This window comes from Hypanus sabinus, chromosome 9 (genome assembly GCF_030144855.1).
Source record: "Hypanus sabinus isolate sHypSab1 chromosome 9, sHypSab1.hap1, whole genome shotgun sequence".
In the NCBI taxonomy this organism is placed as follows: Eukaryota; Metazoa; Chordata; class Chondrichthyes; order Myliobatiformes; family Dasyatidae; genus Hypanus; species Hypanus sabinus.
This window is the reverse complement of record NC_082714.1, coordinates 149,838,262-149,865,330: the sequence shown is the minus strand read 5'-3', so window position 1 is coordinate 149,865,330 and position 27,069 is coordinate 149,838,262. Positions and strand designations below refer to the sequence as shown.

General features: G+C 38.2%; 1 protein-coding gene across 8 annotated transcripts in view; it reads left to right on the top strand.

The window, feature by feature from the left end:
• zmynd8 (zinc finger, MYND-type containing 8) overlaps window positions 1-27,069 on the top strand; it is a 102,600-nt gene that overhangs the window by 58,170 nt on the left and 17,361 nt on the right. Inside the window, exons 4-16 of one of the 8 annotated variants that reach the window (XM_059980794.1) lie at window positions 1,115-1,333; window positions 1,978-2,091; window positions 3,635-3,727; window positions 6,641-6,728; window positions 11,870-11,925; window positions 12,260-12,337; window positions 15,051-15,166; window positions 16,676-17,166; window positions 18,727-18,876; window positions 19,535-19,687; window positions 21,215-21,757; window positions 24,104-24,484; window positions 25,775-25,971. In XM_059980794.1, the coding sequence (XP_059836777.1) occupies window positions 1,115-1,333; window positions 1,978-2,091; window positions 3,635-3,727; window positions 6,641-6,728; window positions 11,870-11,925; window positions 12,260-12,337; window positions 15,051-15,166; window positions 16,676-17,166; window positions 18,727-18,876; window positions 19,535-19,687; window positions 21,215-21,757; window positions 24,104-24,484; window positions 25,775-25,971 (2,679 nt within the window). Of the gene's footprint in view, window positions 1-1,114; window positions 1,334-1,977; window positions 2,092-3,634; window positions 3,728-6,640; window positions 6,729-11,854; window positions 11,926-12,259; window positions 12,338-15,050; window positions 15,167-16,675; window positions 17,167-18,726; window positions 18,877-19,534; window positions 19,688-21,214; window positions 21,758-24,103; window positions 24,485-25,774; window positions 25,972-27,069 lie in introns of all 8 variants that reach the window. The other 7 variants (XM_059980796.1, XM_059980795.1, XM_059980793.1 and 4 more) reach the window with 7 other exon arrangements.

Here is a 27,069-nt window from a genome sequence, read left to right as displayed (position 1 = left end):
TACTGTTTAACTGAAAAACAAATTATGTATTTAAATTGAACAGAATAAATTATAACACTCCTATAGTACTGTATTAGTTCCCAATAATTGTCAATGAAAGAATTTGTTCAGTGTACACTGCCAAGTTCTTTTGATTGACAGCAAGTGAACAAAATCAGCAGAGACACAGTGCAGATAATGGATTACCTTCACACAATGCTTTTAACAATTGCATCCTCCAAATCTTCAGTTTCGTTTTAACATTCAAGATACCTGTCAATACCTTCAAATTATTCATAGTTCCTAACTTATAGAAAAAAATGAAGTCGTTCACTTCCACTCCCAGCAATTTCTGGCATCTCCAAGCCACAATGTTTGAAACCTCAGTGAGCAAAACAGTTCTAAATTGTCTTGCTGCTTATTGCTCACTAACTATCAATAACAAAAAAAATTGCTTTTTTGAATACAAACACATGCAACTGATGCTCTTTAAAAACTGTTCTCTCTAAGCACAGTGGAGTGTCTCACAACCACACAAGTATGTGCAATTGGTGCCAGTTAGAAACATGTTTAGCTACAGTGTCCCATATAAATGAAGGGAATCCTGGCCATTTTCTCAGTTAGTTTTTGTTCCCAAATAAGTGGCTGCCCCGATTAGCTGATGGCCCAATTAATCAGAATCCACTGTATTTAGTTTTTTGGCTTTTTTTTGCTGAATATTAAGCTTAAACCAATTGACCATTGTTTTCTGTGCTTTCTTACCCACTTCTGTCTAAATAAAAAGGTACAGAAATCAGCAACCTTTATCACTTATTTTGTATTCTTTTGCTTGCAAGATAAATGTAATAAATAAAACTAAGTGCATGTCTTGGAAGTAAAGAAAATTATTCCCTGAATTTGATGAGACTTTCTTAGATATCTTGGCAGAAGAAAAACCTTATCACTAATTTGTCATCTTCTGAATATCTTTACTATTCGGGCAAATTTGTTCATTGGACAGTTGTTCCTATTGCACTCCTAACCATCTGGTGCTTGGGATGAGAAGCCTAACAGAACTGGTATTTCTTTTGCATCCTAACAATTGATGATCACCCCATTTTGAAACCAAGCCTGTTTCTCTTGCCTGCCATTTCAGTTGACACTTAGACGTGGTCCCTTTGCTTCTATGAAGCAGCCATTCACCAAAGACCTTCTTCATGTTGTACCACAGGATGGTCGAAATGACTTCTATTGCTGGGTGTGCCACCGGGAGGGCCAGGTTCTGTGCTGCGAACTCTGTCCTCGTGTCTACCATGCAAAGTGTTTAAAACTGAACGCTGAACCGGAAGGGGACTGGTTCTGTCCAGAATGTGAGGTATGATAAAAGATAGTTAAAACTATGGTGAGGGAAATGGGTCAGAATTTGTACAAATTCATTCTTTAATTAAGGAAGTGGGATTTTTATTTTGATTATATATGATGAGTCTGGGTTTAAAAAATGCATGTAGCCACAATTCTTAGGATAAGGTTCATCAATAACACAAACTGGTATGGATACAGGGAACTGACTGAGTTGCAAAAAAAATGATTAGTTTTCTTTGAGCTTGATGGAACATTTCTTTATTGTGTCATTAACCCTTTGAACAATAAGGTATAAAGTTAATCAAATAACTTATTAATTTTTCTTTTCCTAAGTTCCAGGTTTTATAGTTTTGTTATTTCATCTGTAGTAAGTTTACAATCAGCAGCTTTAGAAGCTGGCAGATATCTTTCAAAGGGTTAATGCAGTAACTTGTTAAACTTGATGGCTTTGGACTCATTTGGCACACTTGTCATTCAGACTGCTGTAGAGTTCATGAGTAAGAAGGATGTCTGACTGAAGATTAATGGCACATTCTCTTGAAGGCAGCGTTCAATGGCATGTCATATCTGTGTTGTGCTGAGGTGGTTCCCAACCCATGCAACATAAGCAGATTAGTGCTTTTTAAAAAATAATTCTTTAATCTGTTTATTTCACAGAAAATCACGGTCGCTGAATGTATTGAGACTCAGAGTAAAGCTATGACTATGCTCACTATAGATCAATTGTCTTATCTGCTGAAATTTGCACTACAGAAGATGAAGCAGCCAGGAGTAAGTACAATCGGAAACACCGTGAAATAACTGTAGTATCTTCCGGAATTTGTAGAGGGGACGTGTTGCTGATGTTAGCTAAGCTATCAGTTTAGGGTTTTGAGTGACAGTGAGGTAACAGTGAGGGGGGATCAAATTTTGTGAAAAAGTAAAATAATTATGGAATAGTAAGTATGGAATGATATTTATAGTTAGAAATAAGAATAAGATGTAAAGAATCAAATACAGTGCAGAATATGAATCTTTTAAATGACCTAGTTTTAGAAATATTGAACATTTAAGAAATTACATTATCACACGTATTCAACAATCCTTTTGCGAAAAGTGAATTCAGTAACCAATCACTCAAAAACATAAAACACTTGATTTTATTCTAATATGTTTGCTTGGAACAACAAGAATTGAAAAGGATCTTTTGAATGCTTCTTGATAGCTTGTTTAACTGTTCAGTATCCAGCAGCCATAGAAGTTACACCTTCTTGAGATTGTTGCCACACAGCTACACCTTGCAAACATAAACTGCAAATGATAAGTTATAAGAAATGCTGTTTTTGCAGTTCAATGACATCTCTAAGTTTCACTTTTTCACTCCTGTCTTTAATTTAAATACTGAGAACAAAGTGGGCCTCTCTGAGACATTCTTGTAGATGACCTCTGAAGGAATTAGCCAGTGGAAATTCTCTGCAGTGTCACTGCTTTAAGTGGGTGTTACCACTTTGTTTGCTGACAACCATCCCACATAGTCAGGGAACATGGAATTATATATAAACCTAGTTTCAAAGCACTGAGTAGTGGCATATTATTATTAGTTCCATCATCCTCCCTTTTTATATATTTATTTATTTAGAGATACAGTGCGGAACAAGGTCCTTTCAGCCCAACAAGCTGTGCGCCAAGCAACCCACCTATTTAACCCGAGCCTAATTGCAGAACACTTACAGTGACCAATTAACCTATGTGGGAGGAATCCAGAGTACTCGGAGGAAACCTGTACAGTCATGGGAAGAGTGTAGAAATTTCTTACAGATGGCTCCAGAATTGAACTCTGAACTTTGATGCCCCAAGCTGTAATAGTGTCGAGCTAATTGCTGCACTACCATGGTGCCCCATGTTATTGTAACCATTTATCATTATTCTGATCCATTCATAGTTAAGCTCTTCCTTATGCCTCCAAGCTAAATGGACAAAATTACTTCATTTATGCAGCAGGCTGAACTAAGCATCATTAGTGGGTCTCGGCCTAAAATGTTGGCTGTACTCATTTCTGTAGATGCTGCCTGGCCTGCTGAGTTCCTTCATCATTTGGTGTGTGTTGCTTGGATTTACAGCATCCGTAGATTTTCTCTTGTTTGTGATTAGTGAGATTTGCTCTGTTATGATTAATTATTTGCCATAATTATACAGTAGCCATTATCCCTTTTTCAAATTCTTTCTTCAGAAGGGAAACTAAACCCAAACTTTAATTATTAAAGTATTTTCCTAAACAATTCCTTTGGTTCTAATTATTCTTAACTCCTTAAAATACTGTGCTGCTTTTTAACAGACTGAACCCTTCCACAAGCCAGTTTCATTAGAACAGCATCCTGATTATGCAGAGTATATCTTTCATCCAATGGACATCTGCACATTAGAAAAGGTATGTTAAGACTGAGGAACTCATGGTCTATAATTACATTCTCCTTATATACAATATTCATTTTTGATTTTTGTTTTATTATCTCCCTAGTTGTTTAATTACCCTCTTTCTTAATGTGCCCCTTTGATTTATAATAAGTATTTTATTTCAAAAATCTGTCTGAATCCTGGTTCAAAGTAAATGCACATTTTCATGTAAGAATTTCATTTTGTCTAGTGCCATCCAGTGGCAGAGATTGAATTTAACAATATGCATTTCTATAAACTTGGACATTTTCAAGATTAAGCCTCAGCAGACATTTGTTGAAATGTCTGCCAAGGCTGTGCACTGAGAAAATGAACCCATTGGTTCACATTATTTATGCATGCTCTGATTATAAAAGTTGTTCTGTGCCTGTTAGATTGTGCCAGAGATCTTTCCCTGGTCAATTAGAGACCATCATGAAATTCGCCTGGGCACCTCTGGGAACAATTCACCTTCGTGCAGCGAATCCCAACCTGGGGTCCATGGACCCCTTGCTTAATGGCATTGGTTCAGGGCATAAAAAAGGTTGTAAACCCCTGGATTAGTGGGTCAAATGTTCGTCTGCCATCAGTTGGATGGTTACATATTGATAGGCAGAAATTGGCTGTTAAATCTAGAAATTACAAGCTGTATTTGTCACTCATAAAAACACAAAAGGAGGTTAGCAAAATGACATGATTATACATTAGTCTATTGTTTTTCTATCAAACCTCAGTGTAGTGCTCAGAATATAAATACGTAGTAAGAAGCATTGGCATTGTCCTATTAGTTATTATGGCCTTCCTACACAGTGTACACACAGCTGGGTGTTGGAGTCTCTGCCAGTGTGTTGGACCTTTGTCTGGTGACACTCACTGTACTGGATACATGATAGCAGATTGCGGGTTGAAGACGCGACCCCCCCCCCCCCCCTCCCCTATATTTCTTTGCCTCTATGCAGACTATAAGACATAACATAATTAGGCCATTCAGCCCATTAGTCTGCTCCATCATTCTATCATGGTAGATTTATTATTCCTTTCAATCCCACTCTCTTGCTTTCTCACTGTATCATTTGATGCCTTTGCTAATTAACCTTCATTTTAAATATACCTAATGACTTGGCTTCCACAGCTGTCTTGGCAATGAACTCCACAGGTGCACCACCCTCTGGGGAATGAAATTCCTCTTCATCTCTGTTCTAAAGGGATGTCCTTCAATTTTGAGGCTGTGCTCTCTGGTCTTGGACTCCTCCATTGTAGGAAATGTCCACTCTATCTAGGAATAATTGATAGATTTCAATGAGATCACCCTTCATTCTTCTAAACTCCAGCGAGTCGAGGTGCAGAGCCATCAAATGCTATAACCCTTCAATTCCCATAGAGTCATTCTTGTGGACTTCATCTGGCCCCTCTCCAATGGCAGCACAACCCTTCCTGGATAAGTGGCCCAAAACTGCTCACAATACTCCTGACCGGTGACTTTTCAGCAGCTGCTGCGGCTGCCATGGGAGAGCAGTTCTTGCTGAGAGTTGCAGCTACAGTAATAACAATGTTGATCTGTTCTGGTAGCTGCTGCCAGAGACTGTGCAGGGGAAGGTCTTGTGTAAGACAGCTGAAAATCTTCCAAACAATTTCTATCATATTTTTGCAGCTTTTTTGCACCTGTTTATTGCACCAAAATTTCTGGAGACTTTGAGTATTTATAGTTAAAATTTTAACTATAAGTTAGCAATTTGGGGTTTGTTGTAGTTGCATATGATTGTAGAAACTGAGCATTGTTTTTGATTTCATTACCCTTGTCTCCTCTGTGATACATGATATAAAAGTTGGAAGCATTGATCTGGAGCAAAAGGAAAAACCTTAAAACCCTTAAAAATAGGTAGGTGAGTAAGACAATGGCTAGGGCTAGAGCAGCCATGATGTTATTAATCAGAACAAATTTCAGGGGCCACTTGGTTTATACTTGTTTCATGTGTTCTTTTGTTCTTAACTAGATATTTCTCCAGGATTTTTCTATTACTAGAATTTATAATTCTCTATTTACTACAGTAGAATTTTAATTCCGTTCCAGAATTCTGACTATTGTTTCATGAACATAATCATTTCAATACTGTGCAGTCCTTTGAAATACAAACAATAGAAATGCACACAATAACCTCTTATTTCTATTCTCTGGAAATAGACCCCACCTTGCTCCCTCCTCTCATGAGCTTGTTATGTTATTTTATGACCTTGTTAATCTGTGGTGCTTTTTTAAATGATTTATCAGTCTCTAGCAAACTCCTTTGATCTCCACACCTGTGATTACAAACGAGAAAATGCCTTTAGTGAATGTCGTATGTTAAAAATATTCCTCGCTGTGTATGTCCCTTGTTCTTGACAAATAAACTCTGCTAAATGCATAAAATTGTAAAGAAAAAAGTGCTGTCTGGGAGTAATTTAAAAGCCTTGCTCATTTATGTTGTTTTTTTTAACATAGCAGATCTGTGTTTGAATTTAATAATGGTGTGCAGCTAACTGCTTGCCAATAATCCATTAGTGCACTAAGTTATCAAGTTTAAGTTGGGACAGGATTCATGCGAATGAAACTCATTTTTATTTCTTGTATGCTGTGACAATGTTCAAGCAGCCAATACCAAAGTGAACCATGGACACAATGTTTCATTTTGCTTTTGACACAATTCTAGTAAATGCTTGGCTGTTCAATGAGAGCATAATGACTTCATGTACATAAGTTACACACTGGGAAAGTTGAAGTCTATTGATTAACCACTCAATCATTTAGACTAAATAACTATGCTTTCACTAAAGATCGACCACATTTTGTGACCTTGAGGGTTTTTCATTGTGGTTGTCATGCTAATACTGCACATGCGTTCGATACTATTGACTTATTCTATTCTTTCAGAATGTCAAAAAGAAGATGTACGGTTGCACTGAGGCTTTCCTTGCTGATGTTAAATGGATATTGCATAACTGCATCATATATAACGGTGGTAAATATCATTTATGCTCAATAGTTATTTTGAAGTATATACTTTTTAACATTTTTATCCCGTATTCTGCTGTTCTAGTGGATACTAATAGTGAAGGAATGATAGGATTCTATATGTTTGCTGAGATTATAGCATTGGAACTAATTTAAAATAATTCAATCATATTATTTTTAATATCAACTGCAGCAAATCTCCAATAGCATTGAAATCCAAGACTGACAAAGATTTGACTCTTTACAGAAAAATGTAAATAATTTATATAAGTAAGCTTTTGAAGCATATTGCAGAATGTAAACTACAGCTATCTAAATGAATGTGAAGTGGACCAATTTGCATAATTGTTCTCTATTAATCCTGTGTGTTAGAATAAAATCCAGGATTATACATGTTGCATTCAATGTCAGCTGATGTACTTGAGTGACACTCAACAATGAATGTGAAGGAGAACACTGGTGATGATTTCTACAAAAATTTTACATTGGCACTATTTATAATTCTTACTACAAAGCACAAGTTCTGGAAAAAAAAGTGATTTTATTTTTATTAAATACTCTCCTCTTCTGCAGCTTCTACAGCTGCTGCCTCCAGTTGTATTATGAGTTTGGTCGTGCATGCCTATGGGGTGCAATTACTTCTTTTAACAGAAGGAGTATGGTGAATAGTCTTCTGGAACCTTGTTTGCATCAACAGCACATGGTATATAATTCCAGGCTGTCCAACAGTGGAGGACTGTGAATGTCATCTAGCTAAAGTGCACCAAATAGTTTCAGAATGTGGGACCACTTTCTGTGTCAAATTTCTCCCATTCACTTTTTGTCCATTGCTAATGGTTAGTGACACTATTAATAGAGTAACAGAACACAAGAGACCCTGCAGATGCTGGAAATCTGGAGAACACACACAAAAAACTGGAGGTACTCAACAGGCCAGGTAGCATCTTTGGAGAGGAAAAAAGATCCAATGTTTCAGGTAGAGACCCTTCATCAGGAAAGGTCTTTTGTTCTCTCTGATGTCTGCTGCCTTGGTGCCTACTGAAGATTAAGCCTTTGAACCTTTGTGCTTTTTGCACATTTGGAACATTTACCCACTGAGTTAATGAAGGACTATTGCTTGTTTTGCCTCTGATACTTGGAAGTAGGATCGAAGCGATACCGAAAAATGTCATGTTTGTGTCTGTAATTCAGCTTCAATTGAAGCAGAATTTCACACGTTTAAAAATTATTCTGTTTCTCATCAAGATATCAGATGAGCTGAAAAATAATCTGTTTTGTTCTTATAATTCTCTTGCATTCACTACTGAATTGACTCTGTGCCTTTTGATACTTCAAATTAGTTATCTGAGCTTTGACAGTAGGCTTCCTCATAAAGGCACTGGTGCAGGACATAAGCCAATTTGACTTGCTGACTTTGACATCAGCAAGTGGCTGAGTGAATTGGACACAACAAAGAATATAGGTTTGACAATCTCCTGGCAATAGTTACGAAGACATTTCCTTGAACTTGCTGTGCCGTTGGCTAAACTGTTCCAGTGCAAGTAAAAGACATGGCATCATGGAACTGCCCTAACATCACCAAAAATTTCCCCATTATTTTATGGTGAATTATCAACAAAATGATGGAAGCTTTGTGAATTATTGTCTTAAAAAATCAATTTCCACCATCATATAGTAAATATGCTCTGCTGGATGAACTGCAGTTTCTTTTGGCCACAGCCTTAAACCTCTGGCTTTCACCACATGGAAGGGCAAGGGAATTGATTGACTGGGGAAATACTTGGAATTCTTCTACAGCCTGGCTTGGATATAGAGTATATTACCATTCCTTCATTGGAACATAGTCAAAATCCTGGAATTTCCTTCCCACACACCTTTTGGGAGTACCTTCGGCACACAAGTTGCAGCAGTTCAAAAAGAAAGCCAACTGTTGTTTTCTCTAGGCCGATTAATGATGAGCTTTAGATAGATATATCCCAAGGGAAATTACTGTTTCACAGTAGCATTAAAGTGCAAAGATATAAAAATATTAGAAGTAAGAAGATTAAAAAATAAGTTACCTCAAACAGTCTAACAGGTGGTGGTTCATAAAACATAGGAGCAAAATTAAGCCATTTAGCCCATCGAGTCTGCTCAGCCTTTCCATTATGGCTGATCCCAGATTCCACTCAACCCCAGACACCTGCCTTCTCGCCATATCCTTTGATATCCGGACTAATCAGGAAACCATCAACTTCTGATTTAAGTATCCCATGGACTCGGCCTCCATTGCAGAGCAGTCCACAGATTTACTACTCTCTGTCTAAAAAGAATTTCTTCTTACCTCTGTTCTAAAATGTTGCCCCTCAATTTTGAGGCTGTGCCCTCTAGTTCTGAATATACCCACCCTAGTAAACACCCTCAACATCCTCCACACATCCACCTGATCTAGTTCTTTCAACATTCGGTAGGTTTCGATGAGATCCTCCCCTGCATTCTTCTAAATTCCCAAAGCTGCCAAACACATCTCACATGTTAATCCCTTCATTCCCAGAATCTTCCTCAAGAACCTCCTGGACTCTCTACAATGACAATACATCCTTTCTGAGATACGGGGTCCAAAACTGTTGACAGTACTGCAAGTATGGCCTGACTTATGTCTTATATATGTCTTATAAAGCCTCAGCATTATCTCCTTGCTTTTATATTCTATTCCCCCTGAAATAAATGTCAATATTGCCTTTGCCTTCTTTACCACAGACTCAACCTGTGAATTTGTCTTCTGGGAGTCTTGCACGAGGACTCCCAAGTCACTTTGCACCTCTGATATTTGAATTTTCTCCCTATTTAAATAATAGTCTGCACTATTATTCTTTTTATCAAAATGCATTATCAACACTGTATCCCATCTGCCACTTTTTTGCCTATTCTTCCAATTTTTCTAAGTACTGCTACAATTGCATTGCTTCCTCAGCACCACCTAGCCCTCAACCTGTCTTCGTACCATCTGTAAATGTTCCCATAAAGCCATCAATTCCATTAACCAAATCATTCACAAACAATGTAAAAGTAGCGGTCCTAATATTGACCCCTGAGAAACACCACGAGTCTCTATCCATGCCAGTAATTTTTCTGTAACGCTGTAGAATTTACCTTGTTAAGCAGTCTCATGTGTGGCACCTATCAAATGTCTTCTGAAAATCCAAGTAAATGACATCCACTGCCTCTCCTTTGTTCACCCTGCTTGTTACTTCCTCAAGAAACTCTTAACAGATTTGTCAGAAACCTTTTCTTATTTTATCATTAGTCTCCAAGTACCACAAACCTCATCCTTAATAATGGACTCCAACACTTACACAACCACTGAGGTTAAGCTAACTGGTCTATCATTTCCATTCTTTTGCCTTCCTTTGTTCTTAAAGAGTGGAGTGACATTTGCAATTTTCCATCCTCCAGGACCATGCCAGAATCAAGTGATTCTTGAAAGATCATAACTAATGCATCTGTTATCTTTTCCACAACCTCTCTCAGGACTCTGGGATGTACTCCATCTGGTCCAGGTGGGTCATCACTGCCCTGGCTGAGTTGACTCATTATAAAGCCTAATGGCCAAGGGTAAGAATGACTTCATATGGTGCTCTTTGGAGCAGCAGAGTCATCTTAGTCTATTACTAAAAGTGCTCCTCTGTTCAGCCAAGGTGGCATGCAGAGGGTGAGAAACATTGTACAGAATTGCCGGGATTTTCCGTAGGGTCCTTTGTTCTACCACAGCCTCCAGTGTGTCCAGTTTGACTCCTATAACAGAACCTGCCTTTCTAATCATTTTATTGAGCCTGTTGGCATCACCCATGTTGATACCATTGCCCCACTGCATAGAAGATGGTACCAATGACAACAGATTGGTAGAACATGTGAAGGAGAAGCCTGCATACTCCAAAGGACCTCAGTCTCCTCAGTAAGTAGAGGTGAACCTGGTCCTCCTTGTATACGGCCTCTGTGTTGGTGCTCCATTTAAGTCTGTCTTCCAGGTGCATCTCCAGATACTTACAGATACTCTCCACATCTGTGTCCTCACCACATTGACGTCCTCAACATCAATAGAAAATAGATTTAGTTGAAGAATGATAAAATTGATAACTTATCTTGTCCTTGACAAAATAAGACCATAACATATAGGAGCAGAATTAGGTCATTCAGCTTGTAGAGTCTGCTCTGACATTCTCTCATGGCTGGTTGGTTATCTCTCCCAACCCCATTAACCTCTGATACCCTTACAAATCAAGAACCTAACACTTGCTTTAAATATACCCAACATCTTGGCCTCCAAAGCTGTTATGGGAAGGAATTCTACAGATTCACTACCTTCTGACAAAGGAATTCTTCCTCATCTCTGTTCTAAATTACATACATCCTTCTATACTGAGGCTATGCTCTCTGGTCCTGGACTTCTCCACTATAGGAAACATCCTCTCAAGTCCACTCCATCTAGGCCTTTCAATATTCAATAGGTTTCAATGAGCTTCCCCCCCCCCCCCCCCCCCCACTCATTCTTTTATACTCCGATGAGCACAGGCTCAGAGCTATCAAAAGTTTCTCGTATGTTAAATCTTTCATTCTCTGGACCATTCTTGTGAACTTGCTCTGGGCCTGCTCCAATGCAAGCACGTTCATGAATGCATGCATTCATGCAACTTAAAGCAGAGGTTGCTGGTAGTGATTGAATGGGAATGTTTTTTTCCTTTGTCGTGTTTAAATTAATCATACTGTGCTGTTGTTATCCAAGCAGAGGGTTAAGGATTAAATTATGGCTTGTATATCTGAACTAATCAATGAGTGATGTCACATTGGCTAATGAGTTATTAACTACCATTGCAACATGTATGTAGGGGTCTTTTATATTTATCTGAATGAGTCAAAATGGGTTCCATTTCAGCTGAAAGACATTATTTTTGACACAGCAACACTTTAAATATTGTATTGGAAATGCTCATCCTAATTTGTTTACATCATTTCTCCTTTGGCTTAGACAAAATTCCAACTTTGTCAAGCAGGTGCAGAGTGAATCAGAAATGTGTAACAGTGCAGTTATTAGCTACATGGTATTAAATGAGATGTTAATATTGTACTGTGTTCTGTTTTTAAAATAAATAATAGATTTTTGTTTTGCAGCCAATCACAAATTAACAGCTACAGCTAAGGTGATCATAAAGATCTGTGAGCATGAAGTAAGTATTGGCAAGGAAGAGTATTGTATTTTATTGTTAAACTGATTTTATTGGATCTATTAGGACTGTACAGACGGCCATTTACTTTGAATCAAGCTTGTGATGTTCATGAAATATCTGCACAATCTTAAACAAACCATTTGAATCACAGATTCTGAAAGAGGAAGAACTCTTAACTTTCTCATAAAATTTTCCAAAAGAATCTGTCTTTTCTTCTTTCTTCTTCAGATACTTTTATTCACTTTTTTGAAATGTTCACTGTTGATGTTTTTTTTTGTTGATGCTTTGTTATACTGAAGAAAGTTGTTTCAAGCTAATATTTTTCTCCACTTAGATGAATGAAATTGAAGTTTGTCCAGAATGCTATTTGGCTGCATGTCAAAAGAGAGACAACTGGTTTTGTGAGCCATGCGTAAGTTCAGGTGTTCTGTAAATTGTAAACATCAAAATGTTCATTGGATCAAATAACTACTTGTGTACTAAATACAAATACTTGGACTTTAGCTCAACTTTGTTTTTGGTTAATTTGAATCTTTATTATTGCCTTTAGTGTTAGCCACCTCTGGGATTTTTAAATGTTGAACTTTATCTCGGTCATCAGATCAGTGTGTTTACACTCAATTAGCAATGAAAGAAGCAAGACAATCAAATCCAGAACCTGGTGGAAAAATTTGCCAGCAGCATAAAATGCTTTCTAATTGACTTAAGGATTCTAATTTAAAACCAATCTGACCTCCAATTGACCTGTTAATTTGTTAAAGAACATTTGGCCTTAATTGATCCAGGATGATAAACAAATTTACCTTGTGGCATCAAAGGATGCAGTTCATCACGGGCACAGCTGAATAATAATACTGGTTTGTATGATATGCTGCAGTTTATCCTCCAATATATCAGAAAGGCTTACCCAATGTCCGCTTAATTTTGCAATGGTTGCTTTCAAGAAAAATATTTTTTTTCCTTGAGAATATAATAAATTGTTGCCAATGGAATCTTTAATTATGCATGTATCTCTTGGGCTTTTATAAATTTGATTGGGGTTATGGTGTAACTAGTAGCAACAGAAAATCCCTTTAGTCATTCTTTCCAGAATCCATACATGGCTATTCCAAGTCATTGTACTCTCACTTAGAAATCTGTCTTTGTGAAAAATTGTTTCATCAGTGCCGGATGCAGTCTTGGTGTGTAGTGGGTGGTTGATAAAGGGAAGGATAGCATGTTTTTTATTGAAATGTTTAAAATACTGCTAAAACCATCCATCATGCTTTTTCATTGGATATTGAGCATATTCATAAAAGAGAATGTTGCTCCAAGTTCATGTATCATTTTTATGAATTTACCCTCTAAAATTCTGCTGTGGGTCAGCAATAAAGCTCCTAATCCTGTTCAATGATTGCGGATTTCCCAGTTGTATTCTCCATTTGTCCATGAAGAATAGTTTATTTCCTCAGTGATGCTCTTTCATTCATCTTTTCAATCTTTCATCAAGTGGACTCAGTTGAGTCTTTGTTCAGTCTGGTGGAATGGGCCTGCTCTTCAAGGGTAATCAATCATTTTTAACGTATGTTATTTTTCACCAAACACACTCATATTTTTGGTGCATCTCTACTGGCTTACCTTTGAAACTATAACACAAGGCTTTATAGTTTTTTCCCTTCAAATGGTTTAATTTAATATCAGAGAATACATAAAGAATACAACCTGAAATTCTTACTCTTCATAGACAACCACAAAACAGGGGGGGGAAATGAGTGAATGACAGAAAATGTTAGAACCCCAAAATACCCTCTCACAAGCAGTAGCAAAAGCATCAACCCTCCACCATCCTCCATGCAACAATAGCAAAGCCCCCAAAGAGAATAGAGTCCCATCAAAAATTACTGTCCACCCAAACACTGACTTCTCAGTCCGGCTTTCTGTCATTAACAAGGGTGAGAGAGATATTGCTCCTGTTTAATGAGAGGGGAGACTAGCAGTGGTTTGGATATTACGATCTTCAGTATTGCTTCTGCAAGCCCACCAACTCTCTCATCATCAAGGGAGAGAGAGATAAATTTGCTCGAGTGCAGGGGCCTTCCATCAGCAGTGCATACTAGATGTTTTAGTCTTCCACTGTGCTTCATTTGGAGACGTCTGTGAGGAACCGGCTCATCCATGGCTCCTCACCCTGAAGTTGTATGTCTTCCAGCCACACCTGTTAAGTTTTTGAAATAGATTCCTAATCTCCCCAAATAACTTGTTGAAAACAAGTACTGTGCTAAGTTTTATGAATGATTTATAATGAGTAATACTTCTGAGACAAAATTAAGCTGATTTCTCTTAATTTCTAGTCTCCACAGGGAGGCTTTGAAGGATGATCTGGTTGTTTCAGTGCAGTAATTTAGGTTGCTAACTACAGCTCCTCTGGGGGGGGGGGGGGGAAGCTGGCAAAATGTTACCAGGTATTAGGATGCTATAAATAACTGCCAAGTGTTCTGGTTGTGTAGTCCCTTCAAATAATTACTGTGTCTGTTGTCTGCAGTGTACTTCACTGAAGAATTGTGTTTATACTGTTATTTATTAGATGTGAGTTCCACTCTTTTTGTTTGGAATTGTTTGTATTAGATCATAGGAAGTAGGAGCAGAATTATCTCTCTCAACCCCATCAACTTTTCTTCTCTCCATAATTGACACCCTTACACATCAATAGCCTATCAATCTCTGCTTTAAATATAACCCAATGACTTGGCCTCCACAGCTCTCTGTGGCAGTGAATTCCACAGAATCAGCACCCTCTGGCTAAAGAAGTTCCTCTGAACATGTGTAGTTCTTTATAAGACCATAAGATATAAAAACAGAGTTGGGTCATTTGACTCATCAAGTCTGCATCACTGTTTCATCTTAGCTGATCCAATTTCCCCTCAGTCCCAATCTCCTGCCTTCTGCCCGTATCCCTTCGTGCCCAGACTAATCAAAAATCTATCAACCTCTGCCTTAAATATATGTGGAGACTTAGGCCTCCACAGTCAAGACTTTAGGTTGTACTTTATTTTTGCATTTAGCATTGCAGCAATCTTGAAAGGGTTCTTGTAAAATTATAGATTTACCTGCCTTCCCACCCAATCATATTTGTATTTTGTTTGCAGAGTAATCCCCATCCACTTGTCTGGGCAAAGCTTAAAGGCTTTCCATTTTGGCCGGCAAAAGCACTGCGAGACAAGGACGGACAGGTCGATGCACGTTTCTTTGGCCAGCATGACAGGTGAAATACTTTGTAATGTATGGAAGATTGTTTCTAACATTCTCTTGAATCAGTCTGCATTGCAAAGATAATTAAATCAGGCAGTTGAACAGAGAGATTTGATGTGAAAATGTTAAAGTGGCTGTTAAATATTTTTAAATGTATAGTCCATAGAGAAAATAATTTTGCAGTTTTAATTATAAACATTACCAGAGGTCCATGGCATCCTTTGTGCTTTTCATTAACTTGTACTGCATGATCTAGCAGAAATGTACAGAAGTTGTCTCCTTCAGTATTGAGCTCAGAACTATAGCATGAATTTGTATCTTGAGAACAGAATGATCAGGATACCAATCCATTTTTAATTGTTAAGGATATAATACGGTCTGTCATGAACATTTAAATTAAGGATTGATTTTCTTCAAGCATCTATCCATAGTAGTGTTGGTTAGGAAGTTCCAGATTTGGAACCAGCACTGGTGAAGGGTCAGCAATATATTTTGAGATTAGGGTGCTGTGAGCTGAAGGGGAAAATGCAAGTGGTGGTGTTCTGCCCTGATTGCTTATAGAGGTTGAGGGGTTTCGAGGATCCTGGGCAACTAACCACAGTGCATTGTGTGGAAGGTACAAACTGCAGCCACTGTGCACTTGCTGGTTGAGAGAAGGAATCATTCAGGTAATTATGGGACACTAGTTATGTGTGTAGCTTTGTCCTGCATTATGTGAAGTCCCCAGAAGTGCATTCCAGACACTTACCACTGTGTAAAAGAGTCCTCTGACTTCTCCCTTATAATTTACTCACCGTTTAAAAAAAAGTCCTCTGTTATTAGCTATTGGAAAGTTGTTGGATGTCCTCTCTATCCATGACTCTTGTAATCTTATTTTCCTCTATCAAGTTGCTTCTCATCTTCCTTCATTCCAAAGAAAATAAAACTTAAATATTTGGAATCATGGCACCATTATAGCATAACAGGAGGGTAATGGTTGCTATCAAGCATCTTTGCATTGTTTCTAGTTTATCCAATCATCTTAATAACTCCTCACAATTCTTCTTGGGCATTTAGCTCCCAATGGAGCAAAGGCCATTGATGATACCCTGTCTCCATCCATCATCCAAAGTCAGTGGCATGGTTGGAGTCTATCACTGTTTCTGTAATTTATTGTATCCATTGTACAGAGTATCGGCTTAAACAGCTTCACCAGAGCCCTGCTGACTGACCTTACCTGCTTCCACCTCCCACGATGGACTAACCACCACTGCCATACTGGGATGCATTGCAGTGGCATACAAGCATGATTATTGAAAAAGGCTTTGAGTGAGGAAGAGAAACTGAAAAACTATATTTAATTTTTTTCTATGCATTCTGCTCTTTAAATCAAAGCACGTTCTGCTCCTCAACTGGGAAAGGGTTTGTGTGCTTTCATAAATAAAATGTTTTTTAAAAAATCATTTTGATGTCTAAGATGATGAGAAAAAATATTAGCTAGTTAATCTAATGTATTAATTGAATATATTTCTACAATACACAGAGCTTGGGTTCCAATAAATAACTGCTACCTCATGTCGAGAGAAATTCCCTTTTCTGTAAAAAAGACTAAAAGCATCTTCAACAGTGCAATGCAAGAAATGGAAGTATACGTGGAGAACATTCGTAAAAAATTTGGAACATTCAATTATGCGCCTTTTCGCTCACCATACACTCCCAACAGCCAATTCCAGATGCTGAAAGATCCCCAGAACCCAGCAGCAGGAACTGCTAAGCCTGATAAATATGAAAAAATCAAACTAAACTTTGATATGACAGCATCACCAAAAATAGTTCTCAGCAAGCCCATATTAATTGGTGGTCCAAGTCAGAGAATTTCACTCACGGACACGCCCCGCTCGCCAATGAGCACCAACTCTTCAGTGCACACTGGTTCTGACCTAGAGACTGAGCCTACAGAGAAGAACATGAAAGCAACTTCCAGTCACTTTAGTGCAAGTGAGGAGTCCATGGACTTCATTGACCGGAGCACAGGTATGATATTAGCTAATTTTATCAACTGTTTTCAAAAGAAATGGTGGGGCAGCATGTGATGGAGCAGGAGGCAAAAGCAGTAAGACAGCAACATTTTTTCGTGAAGATATGTGAAAGGAATCTATTGGAGAGGTTAAACTGTGAATCTTTCAAGATTCGTATTTATTGAGTTTCTTTCAATATAATTCCCTTTCTTTGGATACCTTATCATTCCCAGTAAGTTGACTGAAGATATTTAGATTCTTGTTGATTTTTAGGTTGTCCTGCACTGAGGATACTAAGTTCTGTTTTCAAGATATCGCAATAGAGAGGGAGTTCTGAATCATAGTGGTGCTAGTCCTCAGATGAGCTGAGAATGGGTGACTGACTGTATTCACTTAATTTTATTGGGAGGCTGAAATGACTCAAGCTGGGTGTTATGTACATGCAACCCTGTAAAAGTATCAGCAACAATAAAACACCTGGAGTCTGGTTTTGCTGTTAACGAAACACTATTTTATTAGTAACTATGTAATATAGTAACTTAAACCTGGTAAATCAAGAGTTAACTGTGTTATGCATATATAGGTGTAAATAAAGTTCCTAAACTTATTCAAGATCAGGTGGCAAGAATTACAGTCTTAATGACAGTATGTAAGAAAAATTCAGTTCGGATGCATGGGATTGAAGTGAGAGAGAGAGAGATACTTGTAATCTGAATAAACAGGTGTTGTTGAACCTCCTCGATGTCCTCCAAATCTTCCAAGTCAGCCAAAAGTGACCAACTTAAGAGTGCCATCTTCAAGTGATAATCTACCAACCCAGGCAAGGGTTAGACACACTGGTAGATTCCACAGGGTCACCCTTTACACACACCAATAGTCACGGATCATTTCCTCGTAATCGATCCTCAGCCCCAACCTTTGTGGGTACTTAAAAGTTCAGTGGCAATTTCCGCCACCAGCCTTTCGTGTGTCCGTGTATATTCAAAACAAGCTGCAGAGAAACCATAACATCGATTGTCCATCAAGTAACTCCATCTCTCTCACCATAGTAACCAAGCAACTTTGTAATCAGTAGAAATCCAAGTGTCCAAAAGTTAGTCTCATTCTCCCGGCATTTTAAAATGACTGTCCACAGAGAAAATGAACCCTAGGGGTACATAACATTGGTCATTAGACTCCTGAGAATTTATGCAGCCAAACCAAATTTGAAAAAAAATGTAAAAAAATGTTCCCCGAGTTTTGAATAGTACTTTACATTGAAAGTACTACATTTTGGAGATAATAAGCAGGTGATACCAGTATATAAAGATTGACTTCCAAGTAGTGAGGACAGCCATTTTGGTGTGCTGGGTTGTCAATTGCCTTAAAATTAATTGCATCTTAATCAAGGATCTGAATGCATCATTGTGTATGCGAGATGGAAAATTCCGCTCGTTGTCTTGGTTGGTGCGGAGTCTTGGATGACAAACCTTTCTCCCCTTCTCAACTTCCTGCTCAGTTGTGATGCAGGTTATAGTGTTCAAAACCTGAAACTCTCTGACAGCTAATCATTGATCCAGTTTGTTTCCTCTTTCAGCTTCTCCTGGATCTGTGAAGACAAGTCAAGCTGGCAGTGTGTCGGGCAGCCCAAAACCCTTCTCTCCTCAGTCCTCCACTCCCATTGCTGCTAAATCAGAAAGGACTTTGAAAACCCCTCCTACGGGCAGCATCCTTAACCTAAACCTTGGTTAGTTGTGACCACAAAATGTTTTTCCATTGACTTTGTGGGACCTTTCATCAACCTACAATGAGATGAAGAGGTTTGGTGAGAGCAGAGTATGTGCATGCATTGGGATTGTATGCTGATGTGTAGCTGCTTCTTTAGGATTTTCCAGGGGAAGAGACTTCAGAGCGATGAATTAAATTCTTTGAGAGGGATATTGATAAAAAGGAATAAAAGAATAATGCTTTATCTTAAAAAAAATTTTGTTTTTATGAGTGAACAAAGTAGTTCCCAGTAGCACACTGTCCCAATTATTTATCTTTCATTGTAAATTGGAGATTACATGATTGAGTTGGGAGCTTTTCCTGAAGTCTTCTGTATCAAACATTTAGCGTGATTGAAAAATTGTTTTTTTTTTTGCTTTTTTATTACTTATTTTGTGTCTTCAACAGCATCTCTGTATTGGACCTAAAAGAATAATAACTTGATATTCTGATCAATTTACTACTTCAAAGGGACATGGTGTCAATTGTTGCCTTTTCATCTCTTTTAACACAGCACTCCAGAATGAGCCTATGTTCAAACTGGTTCTGGTTTATCTCTGTCTTTTCAGATTGTGTCCAGCAGAGGCTTGCATCAGGCTGATCTCATGTAATTGATTTCTGCTTTTCTCACTTAATAGATCGCAGTAAGGCAGAGATGGACCTAAAAGAGCTGAGTGAATCTGTGGTACAGTCAGCTCCTGTGCTCCTCACTTCACCTAAAAAACAACGAGTTCGGAGCAGCTTCCTGCTTAATCTTGACAAGACCATAGAAAGTTGTAAAGCACAGTTAGGTGAGGATATGTTTTTAAAAATTAAGTCTTCAAGGAGGACTTATTTATTTTTTCTTTGAAATGTTAGTGTAATTACTTTGGAAGACTTTTCTCTCCAAACTTTGTTATTATTTATGATGTTAGGAGAATTGGCATTTTGCCAATTTTAAAAATCTGTTTGATCATCTGGGGTATGATGTGTTAGGGAGACAAATGTGTTTCCCTACACCTACTGTTAAGTTCAAGAGAAGCACATTAATGAACAGTCAACATGCTGGATAGGAACTAATGAAGCTTGTGCATTGAAGAGAAGCTCTGAGGTAGAGGTTTGTATTTGGATTTAGTTGGGAATCCAGCACTTTGCCTGGAGCTGCTAAAATCTAAAATGTGCTATTAAAATGTTTGATTCAGTTTAATTTTCTTTTTAACTTTCATCTACCATACTTGTATTGTGATTATCATGAATATTATTTGTTTAATTTTGCTGAAGAGTCATCGGCACAGGTTGAATATAACAGTCTTGTAAGTCTTTGTGCTTTGCATTCAACACTCTGTGTCACAATGATAATACTTTACATTTGGAATACAGGACAAGGTTATAAAGCCTTGTATCTCAGAAAGTAAAATGTCTAAATTTCCCTAGGCACTGTTAATTGATTTGAGGAAGGACTCTACTAACCTTTCCTAAAGAATCAGTTGAATGTATGCATTTTGGTAATATCCAATGACCCTCGTTGAGATATACATTTGTTGTATATGATGTCTTTGAAGAGGTACTGATTTAAAAAGCCTACTAATAAAGAAAAAAAGATAATTTGATTAAATTGCTATGATTTTTGTGTTTAAAGCATCATCTGTCAACATTGATTCCTGCACCATTCGCTTGTATTGACAAATTGGACATCATATCATTACATTGGTTAAAGGAAAGTGCTACCAGTAATGGAGATAGTGGACTCCTGTGTTAGAATATTGTTTAGTTTTCTAAATTCAGAGTAAATGCATGTCACCACATATGACCCTGAGATTTTTTTCCCATACAGGCATACTCGGTAAATCTACAGAACAGTATCTGTTAAACAGGATCAATGAACAACAAACTGTGCAGACGCAAATATAAATAAATAAAATAAATGCAGAGTACGAAATAATAAGATAAAGGCTCCTTTAAGTGAGGCTCTCGGTTGTGCGAACAGAAATAGAATGAGTGTAATTTTCCCCTTTTGTTCAAGAGCCTGATGGTTGTGGGATACTGTTCTTGAACTTGGCTGTGCAAGTCCTGAGGTACTTGTAACTTCTACCTGATGGCAACAACAAGAAAAGAGCATGGCCTAGGTGATGAATGTCTTTGATGGGTGCTGCTTTTTGTTGGCAATGTTTTGTGTAGATGTGCTCAGTGGTTGGAAGGCTTTACTCATGATGTACTGTTTATCAAGTTTGTATCTTTATCATCAATTTTGAAGCAAATAATTATATCTCAGGTGTCATTAATGATTCTCTGGGTGTTGTTTGGTTCAGTTTGAAAATTCCATGTGTTCTTATCCCAAGGGATAAATGAAATTTCTGAAGATGTCGATGCAGGAGCTGAGCACAGTGACTCTGAAGACTCAGAAAAATCAGATACCTCTGACAGTGAATATGCTAGTGATGAAGGACCCAAACTAAATAATGGGCAAGAAGAGAGAGAGGAGAAGGAAGGCATCAGGAGTGAAAAGGATTCACCTTTTGTCAAAAAGAAACCTAAACATTTGGCAGTTCATAGCGAGGTGAAACAGGAGACCAGTCCAAGTTCTGTTGTGTCCAAAAATGAGGCTTTGGGGAAGGAAAAGGCAAATGGTGATTCAGACAAAGAACATGTTGAGAAGATTAAAAATCTCCATCAAGGAGCAAAGGAGAAACTAGGAAGTAAAGATGAGACTGATTCTCCAACAGTGCGTTTGGGGCTGGACTCTGATTCTGATTCTGACAATGAACTGGTCATAGATCTGGGAGATGAAAGCAAGGAAGCTGTGCGTGAAGGCAAGAAGGGAGAGAAGAGCAGAAAGGAGCCAACGCCAACCCTGAAGGAGTCACCAACTCCAAATGCAGAAAGTATGTATATTTAAACCTGTGCTTTCCTTGGTGATATTATGCCTTTTCTTACTGTTGAATCTGGGTGGTCTTCAGCAATGGTTATGTTTACCTCCACATGTTTAAGGGGAACAACTTCACTCAGAGGGTGGTGAGAGTGGCATGAGCTGCCAGCGTAAGAGGTGAATGTGATTTCAATTTCAATATTGAAGAGAAGTTTGGATAGGTACATGGATGGGAGGGGTATGGAAGGCTGTCGTCTGGTGCTGAGCAGTTTAAATGGTTTGGCACAGACTAGGTGGGCCAAAAGGCCTTTTACTGTGTTATACTTTTCTATGATTCTATGACTTTACATGATAGGATTTAGAAATACTGTAGTTGTTACTTTATGTGTTAATGCAAATTGTGGCAGCAACTCAATGCATAGCATGCAGACATGGTCAACAAGTTCAGTTGTTGTTCAGACCAAACATCAAAATGGACAAGAAAAGTGACTTTAAGCGTGAAATGAACGTTGGTGCCGTATGGGGTGGTTTGAGTATCTCAAACTGCTGATCATCTACGATTTTCACACACAGCAATCTCTAAAGTTTATAGAGAATGCTGAAGAAAACAACTTTAAAAAAAAACATCCAGTGAGCAGCATTTCTGTGGGTGAAAACACCTTGTTAACAAGAGTGGTCGGAGGAGAAAGGCCAGACTAGTTCAAACTGACAGGTAGGTGACAGTATCTCAAATAACCACGAGGTACAACAGTGATGTGCTGATGAGCATCTTTGAACCTCAAAGTGGATGTGTTATGGTAGCAGAAAACCACAAACATACACTCAGTGACTTTATTAGCTGCAGGAGGTACCTTCTAAAGTGTGCGCTGAGTGTATAAAAAGAACAGCAAACTGAATGATCTAATGTTAAACAAACTAAAAGGACATTGGGATGTGGAGTTTATTTCAAGTCAACTCAAGTCACTTTTATTGTCATTTGGACCATAACTGCTGGTACAGTACATAGTAAAAATGAGACAACTTTTTTCAGGACCATGACGTTACATGACACAGTACAAAAACTAGACTGAACTATGTAAAAAAAAAACACCGAGAAAGCTACACTAGACTACAGACCTACACAGGACTGCATAAAGTGCACAAAAACAGTGCAAGCATTACAATAAATAATAAACAGGACAATAGGGCAAGGTGTCAGTCCAGGCTCTGGGTATTGAGTCTGATAGCTTGGGGGAAGAAACTGTTACATAGTCTGGTCGTGAAAGCCCAAATGCTTTGGAGCCTTTTCCCAGATGGCAGGAGGGAGAAGAGATTGTATGAGGGGTGAATGGGGTCCTTCCTAATGCTGTTTCCTTTGTGGATGCAGCGTGTAGTGTAAACGTCCGTGATGGCAGGAAGAGAGACCCTAGCGATCTTCTCAGCTGACCTCACTAACTACTGCAGGGTCTTATAACCATATAACAATCACAGCACGGAAACAGGCCATCTCGGCCCTCCTAGTCCGTGCCGAACTCGGTCTTGCGATCCGAGATGGTGCAATTTCCAAACCAGGCAGTGATGCAACTGCTCAGGATGCTCTCATTACAACCCCTGTAGAATGTGATGAGGATTTGTTATTTATTTCTAAAGCATGAATTGCCAAATTATGAATGATAATGTGTAACAGATATGAAAAAATGTGCAGATGCTGGAAATCCACACACAAAAATGCTGGAGGAACTCAACAGGCCCGATGAAGGGTCTCAACCTGAAACATCGACTGTTTACACTTTTCTATAGATGCTGCTTGGCCTGCTGAGTTCCTCCAGCATTTATGTGTATGATACATGCATACTTCGATTCATTGAAAAGTAGAAATTTTAGACTCATTGAATCTGAAATTTATTGGTTTGGTGTAAGTTTCAGTTCAGCTATTTAATGTGTTAGAATAAAGGAATAAGATACTTAAACAGGAAAAAATGTCTTAGGAAGTACTTTCTTCAAAGTATTTCCTCCTTTTGGCGAATAAGATTTACTTTTCTAAATAATTTGGCTTCTTCTGATCTTGAATGTTAATTTTTACAACAGGATTAACTGGAGCCACGTTTTCCTCAGTGTTAGCTTGCTGCATGATACAGGAGCATAAAGTATGCTTTTACATCTTGATTGGCAATGTTTAAGTGAAAGGTTAGCTTGAAAACTATGATGTGAAGAGTAAATTTTTAAGGAGTAAATATTTTTCATTATACATGTGGGAGGAGGTGAGGAGGCATAGTCATAAAAGTGCCCTTCCCACCAGCCTTTTACAATAAAACACAATTGTGAACTGCACATTATCCTTTCCATTATAAGGGTAAGCTAATATTGCTAATTATGTGTATAGGTAAAGCATCACCCACTGTAACTGTCTCCAGTCAACCAAAGGGTGAAGTTGCTTCTTCGGTTCCCAGTCTCCCGAGCCAGGCACCTTCAACCAGCACGACAACGGCTGCCAGTGTGGTGTCCACAGCCACCGTCCCAGCTGTCACTGTTACCAACAGCCCAGTTAAAAAGCAGCGGCCTCTTCTGCCAAAAGAAACAATACCTGCAGTTCAACGAGCAGTCGTGTGGAATCCCTCGACCAAGTTTCAGACCTCCTCACAAAAGTGGCACATGCAGAAGGTCCAAAGGCAGCAGCAGCAGCAGCAGCAGCAGCAAGTGCCAGCGTCTCAGCCGCAGTCTCAGAACACAGGGACACGGTACCAGACCAGGTTGGCTGTGAAAGGTAGAAATATTTTCATTCGAGCTCTATCTTTGGCAGATGCCAACACAGATTAAATTGATTGTTTCTACTTGTCTACTATAGCAGAATTAACTTTCTTTTGTATAATCAGTAGTAAGTAGATTTTTGCGCAATCCTATAGAACATTGTCACGGAGTGTTTGAAGGCTCAGAGCCTATACTGTCTGCAACTTAGAAGAATGAGGGGCAGGATGGGAGGTGGTTCTGATTGCAACCTATTGAATTTTGAAAGGGTGAGACAGAGAGGATGTTTTCTATAGTGGGGCGGGTGTGTCTAGGACCAGTAAGCGTAGCCTCAGAATAGAAGAACATCCTTTTAAAAAGTAGATAAAGAGGAATTTCCATAGCCAGAGGGTGGTGAATCTGGACTACTTTGCCATATTTAAAGCATTGGTATACTTAAAGCAGAGGTTGATAAGCTCGTCTAATGTTGCAGGGAGAAGGCAGAAGAATGGGGTTGAGAGGGATGATAAGTCAGCCAATATGGAATTGCAGAGCAGGCTCAATTGATCGAATGGCCTAATTCTGCTCTTGTTGCCTAAATCAGGGTTTCCGAACTTTTATATGCCACAGAGCTTTACCATTATCCCAAGGGTTCTATGGACCCCAGACTGGGAACCTCTGGTCTAGATAAGACGAGTGCCAGGAGTTCATTGAATTACCTTGAAAACTGTGGAGCTTCTCAGTAAAGACAGTCCCTTTAAGAATAATGGAGCCAGGTTGCATACTAGGATCTGCCATTTTCCTTTCATCACAGGATGAACAACCCGCTTTTCTTTGGCATTGTGAACAGCGTGAAAGAACAACATTACAGTAGTTTCAAAAATTTCGTACAGAATTTGATTAGCGTTGCAGAATTTAGAAGATTCTTAAAAGATGGCCAAGTAAGAAAACTATAATTTTAAGTTCAATGTAAATTTATTGTCAAAGTACTTATATGTCACCTTACACTACCTTGAGATTCCTTTTCTTTCTGGTATTCACAGTAGAACAAAGAAATACAATAGAATCAATAAAAAAAATATACGCACAAAGATTAACAGATAGCCAATATGCCGAAGCCAAACAGTACAAGTTTAAAAAATAAATAAGAAATAAAATGAATGAATAATACCAAGAACATATGTTGTAGAGTTCTTGAAGGTTAGTCAGTAAGTTGTGGTAACTGTTCAGAGTTGAGGTAAGTGAAGTTATCCATGCTGGTTCAGGAGATAACTTTGTTGACAGTGACCTACTCTGGTATCTCAATCGTTAATTTCATTTCCAATTGCAGCTGTGCAGCAGAAAGAGGCAATCCTGGCAACTTCGACGTCTTCCATTACTTTGGTTACAAGCACATCCTCTACATCTGCGATAGGCAGCGGCTCAGGAGTAGTGAACACAGCTTCCAGTTCAGTCTACAGCACAGATTTACCCATAGCTACTCCATCCGCTGATGTTGCTGCTGATCTAACGAAGTATACAAACAAGGTTTGTTTTGTTACTATGATACACCAAGACCTGCTACATAGAACTGCAGAGAAATGGCTACACTAGGTAGATAGTTTCCCCAACCACTCTTATGAACCTTTGCTGGTGAATATTGGGTTTGCCTCTTTAGTTCTGGAATATAAAATGAGCAATGTGATAATCGTCCACTTAATGGCTGTAATGTATATGCATCACTGTGCTGAAAATACCTAAGCCTCTTGTCCTTTTATGATATCTTTTATTGGGCACAGTGCCAAAGTCTGATGTTATTATCATCTTCATGCTCTATGCCTGAAATCATTAGGGCAAATAATGAATGCTCCACTGTTGGGTAAGCATGAAAAGAATGGGACAAATTACACTGTGTGGTTCTCTTTTGGACTAAGAAATTGGACTAAGAAATTGGACTCATTTGGACTAAGAAATAGGGCTAAGATTATGAAATCAGAAATATAACAGAGCACTGTTTTGAAAATCAAAACATAATTACAGTTTCATTGAAACTGGATTATAATCCCTCACACCTGTTCCAAAAATGTAAATTTAGAGGGCTTTTAACAGGTCTTCCTGAAATGTTTAAATAGATTGCTTTTTAGTGAATTATTTTTACTTAAGAAAGGCTTCATTAAATATGTTATTTCTCTTGTTTTTTTTAATGGTGAGCTAATATTGAAGTTTTTCTACAGTATTAAATAAATGTTTTCAAAGGCAGCCAAGTAGTGTCTGAGTTTCAGCTATGGCCGTTCTAAAACATGATAGACAATTAGACCTGACACTGTTGTCATCTTCAAAGGCCTTGTGGAGTAGTATGTGTGCAAAGGTCACAACCCAGTTATCAGTATTAATTAAAGCAGATTCATCATTGAACAGTCTTTGATTTTTACTCACTGTTTCAAGTATTGAATAATTGTATATGAAAGTTTAGCTTCATCTTTCATATTTCTTGAAATGAAAGATACCAATAACAATGAAGAAGTGAAGTCCATGCAAATTCCTGATGTTAATTAATTTAATTTAAATGTAATGATTAATTAATGTCCAAATGCTAGCATCATTGCATTACCAGCCAGCACCACTAAAATAATTATTTACCTTGTA